The sequence below is a fragment of the Procambarus clarkii genome, chromosome 22 (assembly GCF_040958095.1).
Source record: "Procambarus clarkii isolate CNS0578487 chromosome 22, FALCON_Pclarkii_2.0, whole genome shotgun sequence".
Taxonomy (NCBI): domain Eukaryota; kingdom Metazoa; phylum Arthropoda; class Malacostraca; order Decapoda; family Cambaridae; genus Procambarus; species Procambarus clarkii.
The window spans coordinates 34,149,731-34,165,000 of record NC_091171.1 but is presented as its reverse complement, the minus strand read 5'-3'; the positions used below and the strand labels follow the sequence as shown (position 1 = coordinate 34,165,000).

Sequence of the window (15,270 nt, the reverse complement as noted above, 5' to 3'; positions counted from 1 at the left end):
GCAACAGAATTCCACTCTAGAGAGCACTAGCGTTTTGAAAAGTATCATCATCGGTATAGCATCTCTAGTGTGAAAGATTCTTGTTATCTAACCTGTTATTTTTCTTGCAGTTGTGACGGCTACTTTATTGTGTTCTTTAAATGCAAGGTCTTCCGACATAAGTACACCCAAATCCTTTACATTGCTTTTTCATTATATAGTATGATTTAACTGCATGTGGTTTCCGTTTTTATATTTTCGTTTTTTCCATAGAGCAGAAGCTGCAAGTTATCTTCACTAAATACCATATTATTTTTTTGGGCCAATTGAAAGACCTGATTTTTATCACATTGGGGGATTGCTATGTCCACTGTGTTGTCAACTCTCATAAGGATCCTAGTGTCATCTGCAAAGGATGTCTGTGTATTGTCTGTGTCCTTGTCTATATCCGATATGAGAGTGAGAAAGAGTACTGGAGCAAGCACAGTACCCTGGGGGACTGAGCTCTTCGATCACAGTTAATGTAACATAACTATTTCATTCTGGGTTATGTTGATTAGGAAATTGTAGATCCATCTTCCTACTTTTCCGGTGATTCTTTTTGAACTCATTTTGTGCCCAATAACACCATGGTCACATTTGTCGAAGGCTTTTGCAAAATCTGTGTAAATAAATCAATGTTTGGCTTGTCTTACTCGGCATCTAAGATCATGTCATAGTGATCCAGCAATTGGCATCTCATTGTCTTCTTTTTTTCGCCAATTTCCTATCTTTGTTCCTTCCTTTTACTTCCCTTCACACCCCCCCTCCCCCCACCTCCCTCCCGTCACCCCCTCCCGTCACCCCTCCCGTCACCCCTCCCTTCAAGAAGCCGTGTAAGAGCACCAGACAAAAGGATCGTGTCGACGACAGTTTATGGGATGGTTCGTGGCGTGTCGTAGAGGTGACTACCTAACACTATGTCGTCCTGCCTCGCTAGCCCTTGTCTCGCTGGGCCCTGATCCCCTGCCTCGCTGGGCCCCTGATCACCTGCCTCGCTGGGCCCTGATCCCCTGCCTCGCTGGGCCCTGATCCCCTGCCTCGCTGGGCCCTGATCCCCTGCCTCGCTGGCCCTGATCCCCTGCCTCGCTGGGCCCTGATCCCCTGCCTCGCTGGGCCATGATCCCCTGCCGCGCTGGGCCCTGATCCCCTGCCTCGCTGGGCCCTGATCCCCTGCCCTGCTGGGCCCTGATCCCCTGCCCTGCTGGGCCCTGATCCCCTGCCTCGCTGGGCCTTGATCCCCTGCCTCGCTGGGCCCTGATCCCCTGCCTCGCTGGGCCCTGATCCCCTGCCTCGCTGGGCCCTGATCCCCTGCCTCGCTGGGCCCTGATCCCCTGCCTCTCTGGGCCCTGATCCCCTGCCTCGCTGGGCCCTGATCCCCTGCCTCGCTGGGCCCCTGATCCCCTGCATCGCTGGGCCCCTGATCCCCTGCCTCGCTGGGCCCTGATCCCTTGCCTCGCTGGGCCCCTGATCCCCTGCCTCGCTGGGCCCTGATCCCCTGCTTCGCTGGGCCCTGATCCCCTGCCTCGCTGGGCCCTGATCCCCTGCCTCTCTGGGCCCTGATCCCCTGCCTCGCTGGGCCCCTGATCCCCTGCCTTGCTGGGCCCTGATTTAATAATATTTTTATAATTTGTATAAATTTTATGTCAGCCGTTTATAATTTTGAGATAATTGATATGAAGAAAGCCTGAAAGAACTAGACTTGATGACACAAGAGATAAGGAGAGAATATTAGAATGGTTTATTTTAGCATAAGAGTAGTGGGAAAATGGAATAAACTAAACAAGCAAATTGTAGAAGCTACATTCCTTCATTTCAAAATTATATATGATAGAGGAATAAAACATTGGTCATTGCTACAGACAAGTAGCTGCTAGAAGGGCGAGGTCCCACAGTTAAAAGCTCTATCATGCAGGCAACAATAAGTGAGTGCGCGTGTGTGCACGCACGCATATGCGCGCGCACACACACACACACACACACACACACACACACACACGCACGCACACGCACACACACACACACACACACACACACACACACACACACACGCACACACACACACACACACACACACACACACACACACACACACACACACATACACACACATACACACACACACGCACGCACGCACACGCACACGCACGCTAGTAGGAGGCTAATTCCCATGTAAATACGATAACGTCATCAATATACTCAATATACTTAAATTTAGAGGGATTTAAATCACTGTACACCGTCTATGTGAGGCCAGTTTTAAGACATACTGCTCCATCATGGAAACCCCATCTTGAAAAAACAAAAAACAAAATCGAAAAGGTTCAGAAGTTTTGCAACGGGGCTCGTCCCAGAATTGCGAGGTATGAGGTATGAAGAGAGACTGAAGTACCTGAACCTGACGATGCCAGAAAAGATTAGATAAATAGAGAGAGGAAACATGATAGAGATGTATAAAATACTTAATGGGATTGAGAAAGTTGAAAAAGAGGAAGTGTTCAGAATGAATGCTAATAGAACAAGAGGACATTAATTGAAGCCTAAGAATCAGATGAGTCATAGAGATGTTAGAAATTTTTCTTTAGGCATAAGAGTAATGAGAAGATGGAATAAACTAAAGGAACATGCTGTGGACGCAAACTCCATTCGTAATTTTAAAAGTAAATAGGGAAATAGGACAAAAGTAATTGTATCAGGTAGCTAGAAAAGCGGAGTCCAAGAGCTAATGTTCGATCCTGTAGGCCCAAATAGGCAAGTTCAAAATAGTTGAGTACACACCCACACACCGCCTCTGATGCTGCCACGAGTACTATAAAAAAGGTAATTTGGCCATTATCTTGATAATTACCTTGAGACCGCTGTCGGGTTAAGTGTGACCGACTGGTTCACTTGAAATTATACGCTCTCCATGCACCCCCTACGCTCTCCATGCACCCCCTACGCTCTCCATGCACCCCCTACGCTCTCCATGCACCCCCTACGCTCTCCATGCACCCCCTACGCTCTCCATGCACCCCCTACGCTCTCCATGCACCCCCTACGCTCTCCATGCACCCCCTACGCTCTCCATGCACCCCCTACGCTCTCCATGCACCCCCTACGCTCTCCATGCACCCCCTACGCTCTCCATGCACCCCCTACGCTCTCCATGCACCCCCTACGCTCTCCATGCACCCCCTACGCTCTCCATGCACTCCCCACTGAATTTTTAAAAGACAAAGGAAGTGGACTTATATACTGTGACTCGCAGAGTGCACTCCTGGCATTGAACGCACATAGTTGTGACACCCAGAAAATAGTCAATGATATTCGAATGAATGTTTTAGCTGCTAAAGACAACAGATTTGAGATTAAATTCCTATGGATACCATCACATGTTGGCATCTCAAGGCATGACACTGTTGATATGCTTGCTAAGTCAGCCTGAAGAAAACCAGTGGTAGAAATTGATATGGGTGTTTCATTAGCAGTGACAAAGAGAATACTTAAACAAATATCTAATGAAAATCTCACCGACCTAACAAATTCTCAAAGACCTGAAAGTTGTAGCATTAAATATTATGATAGATATCGTGAGGAGACATTCACATATGGGACTAATAGAACAAGAACCCGGCAATGTGATGTTATAGTGGCCAGAATACGCCTGGGATATAGACGTATCTGGCAGCTTTCTCAAAACCCAAATGTCGAGTACACAATGTGTCAACTTTGTGAAAGAGAAAACATGCACTCTCTTGAACATTATATTGTAGAATGTCCCATACTGACTGACGTTCGCCCTCCTGGGCTAAGGTATGCTGAACTCTGTAGTTACTATATGAGTACTGGAACACTTGATGATATATTAGACTTGTATCCAAGATTGACCATGTAATATATCAATCATACAATGTATATATATGATGTAACTATATAACCTGAGCTTGTAAAAGCACCTTCATCACCTTCAGTGATTAAGTGCTTAATTGCACACTAGTTTCTTTATCAGCTACCTCACCCTGTCAGAGTAAATGAGACAAATGTATGTGAATGCATGTGTGTGTGTGTATATATGTATGTATATGTGTGTGTGTATGTATATGTATGGGTATAAAGTATATATGGAAGCTGATCAAAATTACATTTCACCTTTGTGAATGTACATTAATGACACTATGTAAAAGACACATCTAACACTTTATGTAGGGCATACGTAAATCTGTGTATCTATGTATTTACATATGTAGGTTAGCTTAGCATTTTAAAAGCACCGAATCACCTTCTGTGGTTGAGTGTTCAATAAACCCTTGAACTATATGTTTAACACTTCTCTAACCCTGTCCATGGAGGACAGAAGAAAATGTATATATGCTGGTTAGCATTGTAAATGTGTGGCCACGTCTGTGGTAGAAAATAATAAAAAAAAAAATTAAAAAAATAAACTCCCTACGCTCTCCATGCACCTCCTACGCTCTCCATGCACTCCCTACGCTCTCCATGCATCCCCTACGCTCTCCATGCATCCCCTACGCTCTCCATGCACCCCCTACGCTCTCCATGCATCCCCTACGCTCTCCATGCATCCCCTACGCTCTCCATGCACCCCCTACGCTCTCCATGCACCCCCTACGCTCTCCATGCATCCCCTACGCTCTCCATGCATCCCCTACGCTCTCCATGCATCCCCTACGCTCTCCAAGCACTCTTTACGCTCTCCATGCACCCCTACGCTCTCCATGCACCCCTACGCTCTCCATGCACCCCTACGCTCTCCATGCACTCCCTACGCTCTCCATGCACTCCCTACGCTCTCCATGCACCCCTACGCTCTCCATGCATCCCCTACGCTCTCCATGCATCCCCTACGCTCTCCAAGCACTCTTTACGCTCTCCATGCACCCCTACGCTCTCCATGCACCCCTACGCTCTTCATGCACTCCCTACGCTCTCCATGCACTCCCTACGCTCTCCATGCACCCCTACGCTCTCCATGCACCTCCTACACTCTCCATGCACCCCCTACGCTCTCCATGCACCCCCTACGTTCTCCATGCACCCCCTACGCTCTCCATGCACCTCCTACGCTCTCCATACATCCCCTACGCTCTCCATGCACTCCCTACGCTCTCCATGCACTCCGTACGCTCTCCATGCACCTCCTACGCTCTCCATGCATCCCCTACGCTCTCCATGCACCCCCTACGCTCTCCATGCACTCCCTACGCACTTGTGCATGTTCTCAATTAGCTTCGCTTCTCTTCGTTAATATTCAGCTCCCGGCACCCGCCTTTCCGTCTCGAAGCAGCCGTTCCATTAATTGTGGCATCAATCAGTGCTTGGGGGAGAACCCTTGGGAACACCGTGATGGCGAGTAACATAAGCCTCAAGAAATGTTATTTCACCTTTGTTAAATAAAATTCAATAACGTCTGCTATTAATTTTTGTATGGTTTCAAGCGAAAAAGAGTCCATATAACATTTCTCATACAAACTCTGTATAATATCTTACCTGATACGTCGCGTTTTTTACGGAATTGAGCAAACCTTGTACGCATAGACAGGAATTGTTTATAAATAATATACTACGCCACACAACCCTCAATATCACCCATACATTAACCATCCCAAATGAGGAAACACTGAAAATTAAATCGCAACGATTCAATCATATAATTTCCAGCCGACGTAAATAGAGAGTCCCCGTCATCAACTTTCAATTTGGCAATGTTTTATGCTGATATTTCTCTGACAGTTTACAGTTTGTGTTATAATTATGAGTGACAGCGGTGTACACCCATACTATTTATGGGACGCGGCAAGTTACCATGAAAACATGATTATTCATATGTGCGTGTGTATGTATAAATAATGTATATATATATATATATATATATATATATATATATATATATATATATATATATATATATATATATATATATATATGTATATATATATATGTATATATATATATATATATATATATATATATATATATATATATATATATATATGTATATATATATATATATATATATATATATATATATATATATATATATATATATAAACTCACCAAGATTGTTATTAGGCGAGTTGTAATTTAAATTTATGTTCACCATTGTCCTTTCACCGCCTTCAAGACACTAGTCACATGCCAACACAAAATATAACAAAATGATGGATATAAATTGGATAAGATTAGATTTTGGAAAGACCTGGGTAAATACTAGTTTGGAAACTGAGATAATTGATTACTTGAAATAGAATACCGGGGAACATAATAGACCTGGGATCGCTGGGTTGTTTCAAGCGTAGGTTAGACATACATATGATAGAGTTTAGTTGGATATAAATAGTGGCTGCCTCAAGTGGGCCAATAGGCTTTCTACAGTTAGCTTAAATTCTTATTTAGATAATTCTTAAGAACAGGCAACTTGGTATCCCCAGTAGAAGTGTCTCAAGGTTGTAAACAATGGACCTCGCCACTGGCAAAGACTATTTTCTCAGAATTCCGGCTGTTTGCCTTTAAGGATAGTTGCTGTCGGATTTAATCATCGGGTGGAGAAGGTGCTTTGATGAATTTATACCACAACAATGAGAACATAAGTTCTGTGGGTGAAGAAAAATGCGTTGTTGTGCGAGGGACTCACACATATTAAGAACGTAGTTCGAATTTCCAATATTCTAAAAAGATTAATTGTTGTTTCATGATATTGTGATCGTTAATTTGCAGCCCATAACCAAAACAAAGGAACGTCGTATTTACAAAGTATTAGTTAAATAGTTACATTTAAATTTACTAAAATCAATATTTGATTTATAATCCCCTCGCAAAAGGAGATCAAAACAGCATGATATATCTATGGTAATTTTTATTTTTGTAACAATGCCTTGGGATTGAACTTGCGTCTCTGGGCAGCCCAGATGCGTGTTCATTCCATTGCATCTATCCAAAAATTGCTTAAAATCAACTCAACCATGTTCGAAGTTATGGCTAAATTGTGCCACTCTCACATTCAGCCAGCACTGCAAACTCTCCTTACATCAGCGTGACCAAAACACTCTACCCAACCGTACCTAGGCACAACTATTCATGAACTCACAACATATAATTTTAATATTTCAGAAAACACAGTTTGTAATTATGTTGAAGGTTTAATATTCAGTTGTGTGCCAGATTCGTTTGAAATGTTGGCTATTTAAATCTATTTTAAGCCGGTATTTGACTCTTAGTCTTGGGGTGGAGGATTGGTAGTTAATTTAAGATAATTGGAATAGGAGTTTGTTCACGATTGGATTGGTTGCCCATGAATAACCATCGGGATAAAACCTTATTGAATTGCAAAAAAATACGTTTAAATCAATAAAAAAGATATTAGTAAAAAAAAATGTTTTTTTTCCCGAATTATTATGAAATGAAGAAAAAGCGCGCATTGAGAACGATGCATCTTCAACGCAAGCAGAGCTAACTGCCATTGTTATGGCGTTAGAATTCCTTGAACGAAACACTAATGGCGCAGTGATCTGCACTGATTCAAAAGCAGCACTACAAGCCATAGCAAAAATCGGGCAGAAAATCTTACGAAAATCTGTTCACATGAGACAGTTAAACAAGTCCCAGCTGTGTCTGGGTACAAGTGACAGGATGATCTTCCTATTGGTGGGGGTGTTGTACATGCTGCTATGGCGGTATGACTAATAAGTGGCGCTGCCCAATAAACTCGCCCCTTGGGGCAAAATTAAAAATTAAATTAAAATTAAATAGAAGACAAGGCAAAGTCTAACCCTCAAAGATTCTTTCAGATATATCAAGGACATATTAAGACGACGGGTCCATTCAAGACCGAGATTGGGCAATTAATTTGCGACAAAGAAGTGGGTTGTATTATAAATAACTTCTTTGTATTGGTATTTCCTAAAGAAGAACTTCGTGCTTTACCTGCAGTTGAAGAGATTAAGTTGATGAAGAGTACAAGTTGGTTATATTTGTGGTTACTGAAAAGTTAAACGAATAACCCAACACAGGATATTAAAATAAATGAAATAATTATGTTTCGGTCTGGGCATGGATTCATGAAGCATTTACATGTTCACTTACGAAACCTGTTCATCTTTCCTCAAATATGGCGGCTTGGTCAGTTTTTTTTTTTATTATTATTTTCTACCACAGACGTGGCCACACATTTACAATGCTAATCAGCATATATACATTTTCTTCTGTCCTCCATGGACAGACTTAGAGATGTGTTAAACATATAGTTCAAGGGTTTATTGAACAATCAACCGCAGAAGGTGATTCGGTGCTTTTAAAATGTTACGTTAACCTACATACGTAAATACATAGATACACAGATTTACGTATGCCCTACATAAAGTGTTCGATGTGCCTTTTACATAGTGTCAATATATATATATTACACAGTTATGAGCTCCAGAGCGCTACGAGTTTGTGATAGTTCGATGCTCCTAAACTGTGTACTAAATTGTGGTCTGTATTTATTAAAGATGAACTGGTTCCGTAAGTGGACACGTAAATGTGTCGATGACTCCAGGACTTGGACCCTTATCAAGTAGTAATTTAGCTAAATATATTTCATTCAACAGACAAAATAGCATTTAAGAATCAATAATTCCTCTGAGCTTCAATACAAGTAGTAGTAGTAGTAGTAAGGAAAAGTCGAAAATTTCAGTTTGGCAGCAGACTGTTGCTTCTGGATATTTTTCTTATTAAGACTACTCAATAGCTCAGTCGATAGAGCTTCGACATTTACTTAACACAGAGTCTATCACAGATTAGGAAAGTAATTAGAAATATAGCAATGCTGAAGATGTACAGTGACCACAACACAGCAGTTGCAACATCAGGATCTGCGGGTTGGTACAAGAATTCAACCAACTACGAACCACTTATGTTGATGAAAAGGTGCAGTAAAACAACAGAAGTATACTTACATCGCATCAGGCTTGGATACCCATGTGCATGGGGAATAGGCTTACAGGTTCCGGAAGATGAGAGGAAATGTCAGAACTGGGGAGAAACGCCCGACAGACCACTGGAACATTATCTAAGACAGTGCACAGCTACAACCACAACAGACCACTGGAACATTATCTAATACAGTGCACAGCTACAACCACAACAGACCACTGGAACATTATCTAACTCAGTGCACAGCTACAACCACAACAGACCACTGGAACATTATCTAACACAATGCACAGCTATAAACTGAATAAGATTTCAACTTAGATTCAGCAGAGTAGAAGAAGTTGTTAAATACACGGGACAAAATCTTACTGAAGCGACCATACGAGTCATAAATACTGATACTCCGCCCAAGTAAAAAGAAAGTAACACTTAGTGGGCCAGCCAAAGGCTTAGGACCCGCGCAGGAATATCCCTGCAAAACATAGATAAATAGATAGAGCTTCGGGCTCTCACGCATGGGGTCCAGGGTTCGAGTCTCCTAGAGCCCAGATGAATGAAATTTAAGCATCACTGTGTTAATTTTATCTTCATTGTCTGTAAATGCTGCGGAATCAGTTTGCAACATTGATAAAGCGATAAATTTTGTTTAACATTGTTAACTACACAGTAGAAGTTAAAACAGTTGGTGTTGGTGGGTTATCTTGAGATGATTTCGGGACTTTAGTGTCCCAGCGGCCCGGTCCTCGACCAGGCCTCCACCCCCAGGAAGCAGCCCGTGACAGCTGATTAATACCCAGGTACCTATTTTACTGCTAGGTAACAGGGGCATAGGGTGAAAGAAACTCTGCCCATTGTTTCTCGCCGGAGCCCGGGATCGAACCCCGGACCACAGGATCACCAGCCCAGCGTGCTTGTGATCCTGTGCAAATTGGTAATTTGTGGAACAAATTACCAATATTACCAATTTGTGGAACAATTATTACCAAATAATATTTATATTATATATATAATATATATATTATATATATATAATATAATTTGTGGAACAAATTACCAGGTAAAGCAGTAATGATGGGATCGCTGGATATAGATGGGACCTGTCTCCTATGAGCCAATAGGAGTTGTTTCTCTTATACATCTTCCTGTGCAGAGCTGTTAACTTACGCCATTGGTTAGTGTTTCTGTGTAGTCCCCTTGATTGAGCTGGACTCCTGTAACTAGCCTGCACTGAGCAATAATCCTGTGCAGTAGAGCCAGACTCCTCTTAACAACCCTCCTGTACAGGGCTGCCAGCCTCCTTCAGACGACCTTAACTGAACCTCCTCTGAGACTATTGAGCTCTTTACAAAAGCATTAAAACAGCTTTAGTAAGCCTTAATAAACTGTAATAACTTGCCCAAGATTGATAGCCGTCAGACCACAGAGGCCGCCTCAGGAAGGGACCATAAATCATGACGCGTCATGGGTTAGTAATGGGATTTAAATTAGCTCCAAAGACATTTCATTATCTTTAAAAGTCTTAAATTTTCCACGAAAATTACGCAGATTACAAAGGAGGAGGGTTTTAAAAAAATATTTACTCGGTTCACTGCACTAATCTAATTGGAAATTTGATATGAATACGCAATTTTCCACCCAAATGAGAGTGATATCAGAGCGATCAAGTGAAAATTTTCGCCATAAAAATCTAATGTATTAAAACCTAGAGAAAGTTTTAATGGACACTGACAAATAGTTGTATTTATATGTTCTGCAAGAGTTTGAGGACTGAAAAATACTTTCCTAGACCACAAAGGTAAACTGTGTGTGTGTGTGTGTGCGTGTGTGTGTGTGTGTGTGTGTGTGTGTGTGTGTGTGTGTGTGTGTGTGTGTGTGTGTGTGTATATATATATATATATATATATATATATATATATATATATATATATATATATATATATATATATATATATATATATAATATTTATATTATATAGAGTTTACGAGGGGTACCACCTCTGATGCCAATGTGGGGACCCATAGCCTCGGAGAAGAAAATAAAAAGTATTCAGAGAAGACCTTGTGGTTTCTCACTGAACACTAATGTTATCATCTCCTACCACCCCCATTCTTTTGTATGTACATATATATATTTGTTTTATTTGAACTTTGTTACAAAAAAGGAGTTACATATAGGGTACAAAAATGGTTATCATAAGTTGTCGAGTTCCTCCAGCTCCTCAGATGGCGGGCAGGAACCCTGAATGCAGTGTGCATTTCCCCTCTGTATCGCCACGCTGAGGCGCTGGAAAAGAAAGCTTGCAGCTCTAGGGTCCCTTGTTGTTTCAATGAGCTTAGAACCCAATTCTTTGAAAAAACTGGTAGCACTTTTACCCCAGGCGCCGAGTGTCTCAGAAGCAATGGGGACAAAATTGTAGTGGTGATCCAGTTCTCTGTACTTACGGGATTTGGCTGCTTCCCTGTGGGTGACAGCGCCACCTGGTTGTGCAACACTGAGGTCAATGTAGGTGTTAGCCAGGGTTGATACGCACGTGTAGTCCCATACCAACTGCTTTCCATTCTTCCAGGGGTTCACTGTGATACCATCCGGGCGACCAATAAGAGCATCAGAGTTACGGGGCGTTAGGTAACGGGGCTCTCTTTCAGCTGGGCATCCAGCTGTAGTGAGGCTCCTCTTGATGATGTCGTTAACTTCACTGTGCCTCGAGTGCCATCCCCCTGTGCTTTGGCAAAGTAAGCCATGGTGGCCATATCTGTCAGCCACCACCTCGCCACAAATACACCTATATCTGGTGTGGATTGGGGCAGCAAGGCGGAGAGCCACAGCAATTCGGAGGGCATGTGGTGTGAGACTTTGAGACGCGTACCAGTTCCCGACATTGGGGTTGCTAACAGGAAATCCCCTGCATGTGGGGCTGCTACTGCTGTGAGGCGAGCAATGTCGTGTTGTGTTGTTGCAGCACCCAGGCACTCTGCAGCAACTTGGTCTACAATGGGGCCATCCCAGCTGGATTGCTTGTGGGCTTTCGGGGATAGTGGTTGAGGTGATGGGCCTGCACGAGAGGCCCACTCTGTGGCACAGCGTGTAAAATTGGGATCGTGTACACCTGCCAGCTGATGTAAGTAGGCAGGTTGAATTTCCTTCACAAAGTCGTCAGATGCCAATGAGGAGGACAGGAAGGTTGGAACAGCGATTTGCTTTGCTGTTCGAACTCCGAGTCCCCCAAGTCTTGCGGGAAGAGAAGCTTGTTTCCATTGCAGGTCATCAAGAGAGAGAGGTTAAGGGCTTTTTCTAGCATCGATTTCAGTAACCGGTCATACTCACTTAGTTTTTGGTTACTGTAAGATGGTGAACACCTCAGAAAGTAGGTTAACCTGGGGAGGGACAGACATCTGGTGATGAGGTAGAGTGCATCATGAGCATCAATATCCTTTATAACCACATAATTACCTTTATATATAATATGATTTACAGAGAAATGTGGTTTAGCATGATGTAGGGCTTATAAGACCTATGGGCCTCTGGAGGGTTATTAAGGCCACACCAACAGTTTACGGACCAACCAGCAAATTTACTTTAATCCTGAACATAGTACAGGACTGAAGTAAACTCTGTACGACGAGAAGCTGTGTTTTTAACGGATTCGACTAATCCTTAAACAATTATGACACATTGGTAGCCATTATAAAGCACTGTAATACAGACTTTTTTGTATGCATCGGCCTCGATAGGACACAAGTTCGTACGTTTCCGGTTTGGCAAAACAGTTGCATTTTTTACGGAGTGGTCTATTGAAAGAATAGGCTGGGGTGATTAGCCTCTAGTGACTGTGCAGCAGTTCTCCCAATTTACTACTCCATAAAAAATACAGCTGTTTTCGCTAACCAGAAACGTAAAAAATACAACCGGTTTACTTAGGCATAAAGTACGAACCCAAGCAACCCACCTAACCTACCAGAGACCAATGTATAGCAGAGGTCAATATTGTGGTGCTTTAATTGTTACTAATAGTGGAAGGATTGTGCAAAATTTTAACTGTTGCATCCAACAATTCTCACATATGCACGAGTGTTTGATGTTAAATGCTTCTGCTATGTCTAGCCTATTTTCGGTATGCCTGTTTTATATATATATATATATATATATATATATATATATATATATATATATATATATATATATATATATATATATATATATATATATATGTATATATATATATATATGATATTAATTGGTGTTGGCAAGGATCTCGTGTGGAAATTGTTCTCACATTTGGACCCTTGTTGCATGTGTATTGACGGGTGCCTCGGTAGATGTAGTCGTCTTGCCTAAATATATAAACCACTGAGATATACCGTCCCTATGGCCCCCCCCCCTTTCTGGTTCACAGGGGCACCAGATCACCATGTTGGCCACATGAACATCAACGTTTATAGTTGTTCTCAGTAGGTTCCTGGCGGCCCTTAACGGTTCATGGTTCAAGGCGGCCTTAAACGGTTCTTGGGAGGCCAACCCCTAACACTTCCTAGCGACCGTTAGGAACTGTCTAACGGTTCCTAGCGGCCCCTAATGGTTGCTGGTTGCAGGTGATGAGTCACAATAACGTGGCTGAAGTATGTTGACCAGACCACACACTAGAAGTTGAAGGGACGACGACGTTTCGGTCCGTCCTGGACCAATCGACTTGAGAATGGTCCAGGACGGACCGAAACGTCGTCGTCCCTGCAACTTCCAGTGTGTGGTCTGGTCAACATACGGTTGCTGGTTGTTCCTAACGGTTCCTGGCGGCCCCTAACGATTCCTAACAGTCTGTGATTGTCTATATGTGGTTCCTTGCGGTCTATGGTGATCTTTATCGGTTCCAAAATATCTTTAGCAATCCCTTGCAGTCACAGATGGTCCCTAGCTGTCTCGTGGTCCCCTGGCTCTCCCTAGCGGCTCCTAGTTAGGTCAGAACATCGTTGATGCCAGAAGGTCGACGACACACACATCAACGAGTCCAATCTCCCTCGTACCTTGGACAACAAAGGCACCGAAGCCTTCCTCTACCCTGATGCTTTATCATCCATATTTCCTCATCTCCCATGATGCTTCATCTCCCATGATGCTTCATCTCCCATGATGCTTCATCTCCCATGTTCCTTCATCCCCACGGGTGATTGTTATCATTATTCTCAATAATTGCTTCTTGAGGGGAAAAAAAAAAAAGGTTTCTTTAGACGCTTGATTGATGCCAAGACAATGAAAGTTGTGCCTATATAAAAGCCGGTTGTAAAAGCCAATAATTGACTTCTGGTAAATTTCCATGAGAAATGCATTTAGCTTAAATGAGTTGTTTTATTCGGGTGACGTTTTTAAGGATGATACTTAAAACTTACGTTTAGGGATATGCTTTTCTTAACACCAGCGATTATCTATCTCTGTAGGTCCTGAAAGCTCCGAGTATAAGGGCTTGGAATTTAGGTTAGTGATATCTTGGACGAATTTAAAGCAATTTGAGGGGCATATGTATATATATATATATATATATATATATATATATATATATATATATATATATATATATATATATATATATATATATATATATATATATATATATAATATATATATATATATATATATATATATATATATATAATATATATATATATATATATATATATATATATATATATATATATATATATATATATATATATAATATATATATATGTAATATAAAACTCACGACTGTAAGTAGAAAAAATATTTCATCTGAACATGCTGTCGGGAATTGCTCCCTTCTTCAGAGAGGAATCAAGCCGTCTCGGACCCTTATCAAGACAAAACTGAGCACGAGTTGATAAGGGTCCGGGATGGTCCGAAGCCTCGTTCGTCACTTTCAAGTCCACACGTGTACTCACCTAGCTATGCTTGCGCGGAGGTTGTGCTACGGCTCTTTGGCCCCGCCTCTCAGCTGTCAATTAACTGGTGTACAGGTTCCTGAGCCTACTGGACTCTATCATATCTACATTTAAAACTGTGTATGGAGTCTGTCTCCACCACATCACTGCCTAATGCATTCCATCTGCTGATAATCGTGATACAAAGTTCTTTCTAACGTCCCTGTGGCTCATTTGGGTACTCAGTTTCCACCTGTGTCCCCTTGTTCGCGTTCCACCCGTGCTAAACAATTTATCTTCATCTACCCTGTAAATTCCTCTGAGAATTTATAGGTAGTGATCATGTCTCCCATAATTCTTGTCTTCTTGTGTCGTAAGCTTTAGTTCCAGTAATCTTTCCTTTTAGCTCATACCTCTCAACTCGGGATTTATGCCACCAGTGTATACTTT

General features: G+C 42.1%; 1 protein-coding gene across 1 annotated transcript; it reads left to right on the top strand.

Annotated features, from left to right (window-relative positions):
- Window positions 1-4,457: 4,457 nt before the first annotated feature.
- LOC138367503 (uncharacterized) lies at window positions 4,458-5,375 on the top strand. The gene has a single exon (XM_069329178.1). The coding sequence runs from the start codon at window positions 4,458-4,460 to the stop codon at window positions 5,373-5,375; it is 918 nt and encodes a 305-aa protein (XP_069185279.1).
- The last annotated feature ends 9,895 nt before the right edge of the window (window positions 5,376-15,270 follow it).

Bases quoted from the DNA above. Each gene is read 5' to 3' on its own strand.
- LOC138367503 (XM_069329178.1), top strand. From the start codon at position 4,458: ATGCACCTCCTACGCTCTCCATGCACTCCCTACGCTCTCCATGCATCC.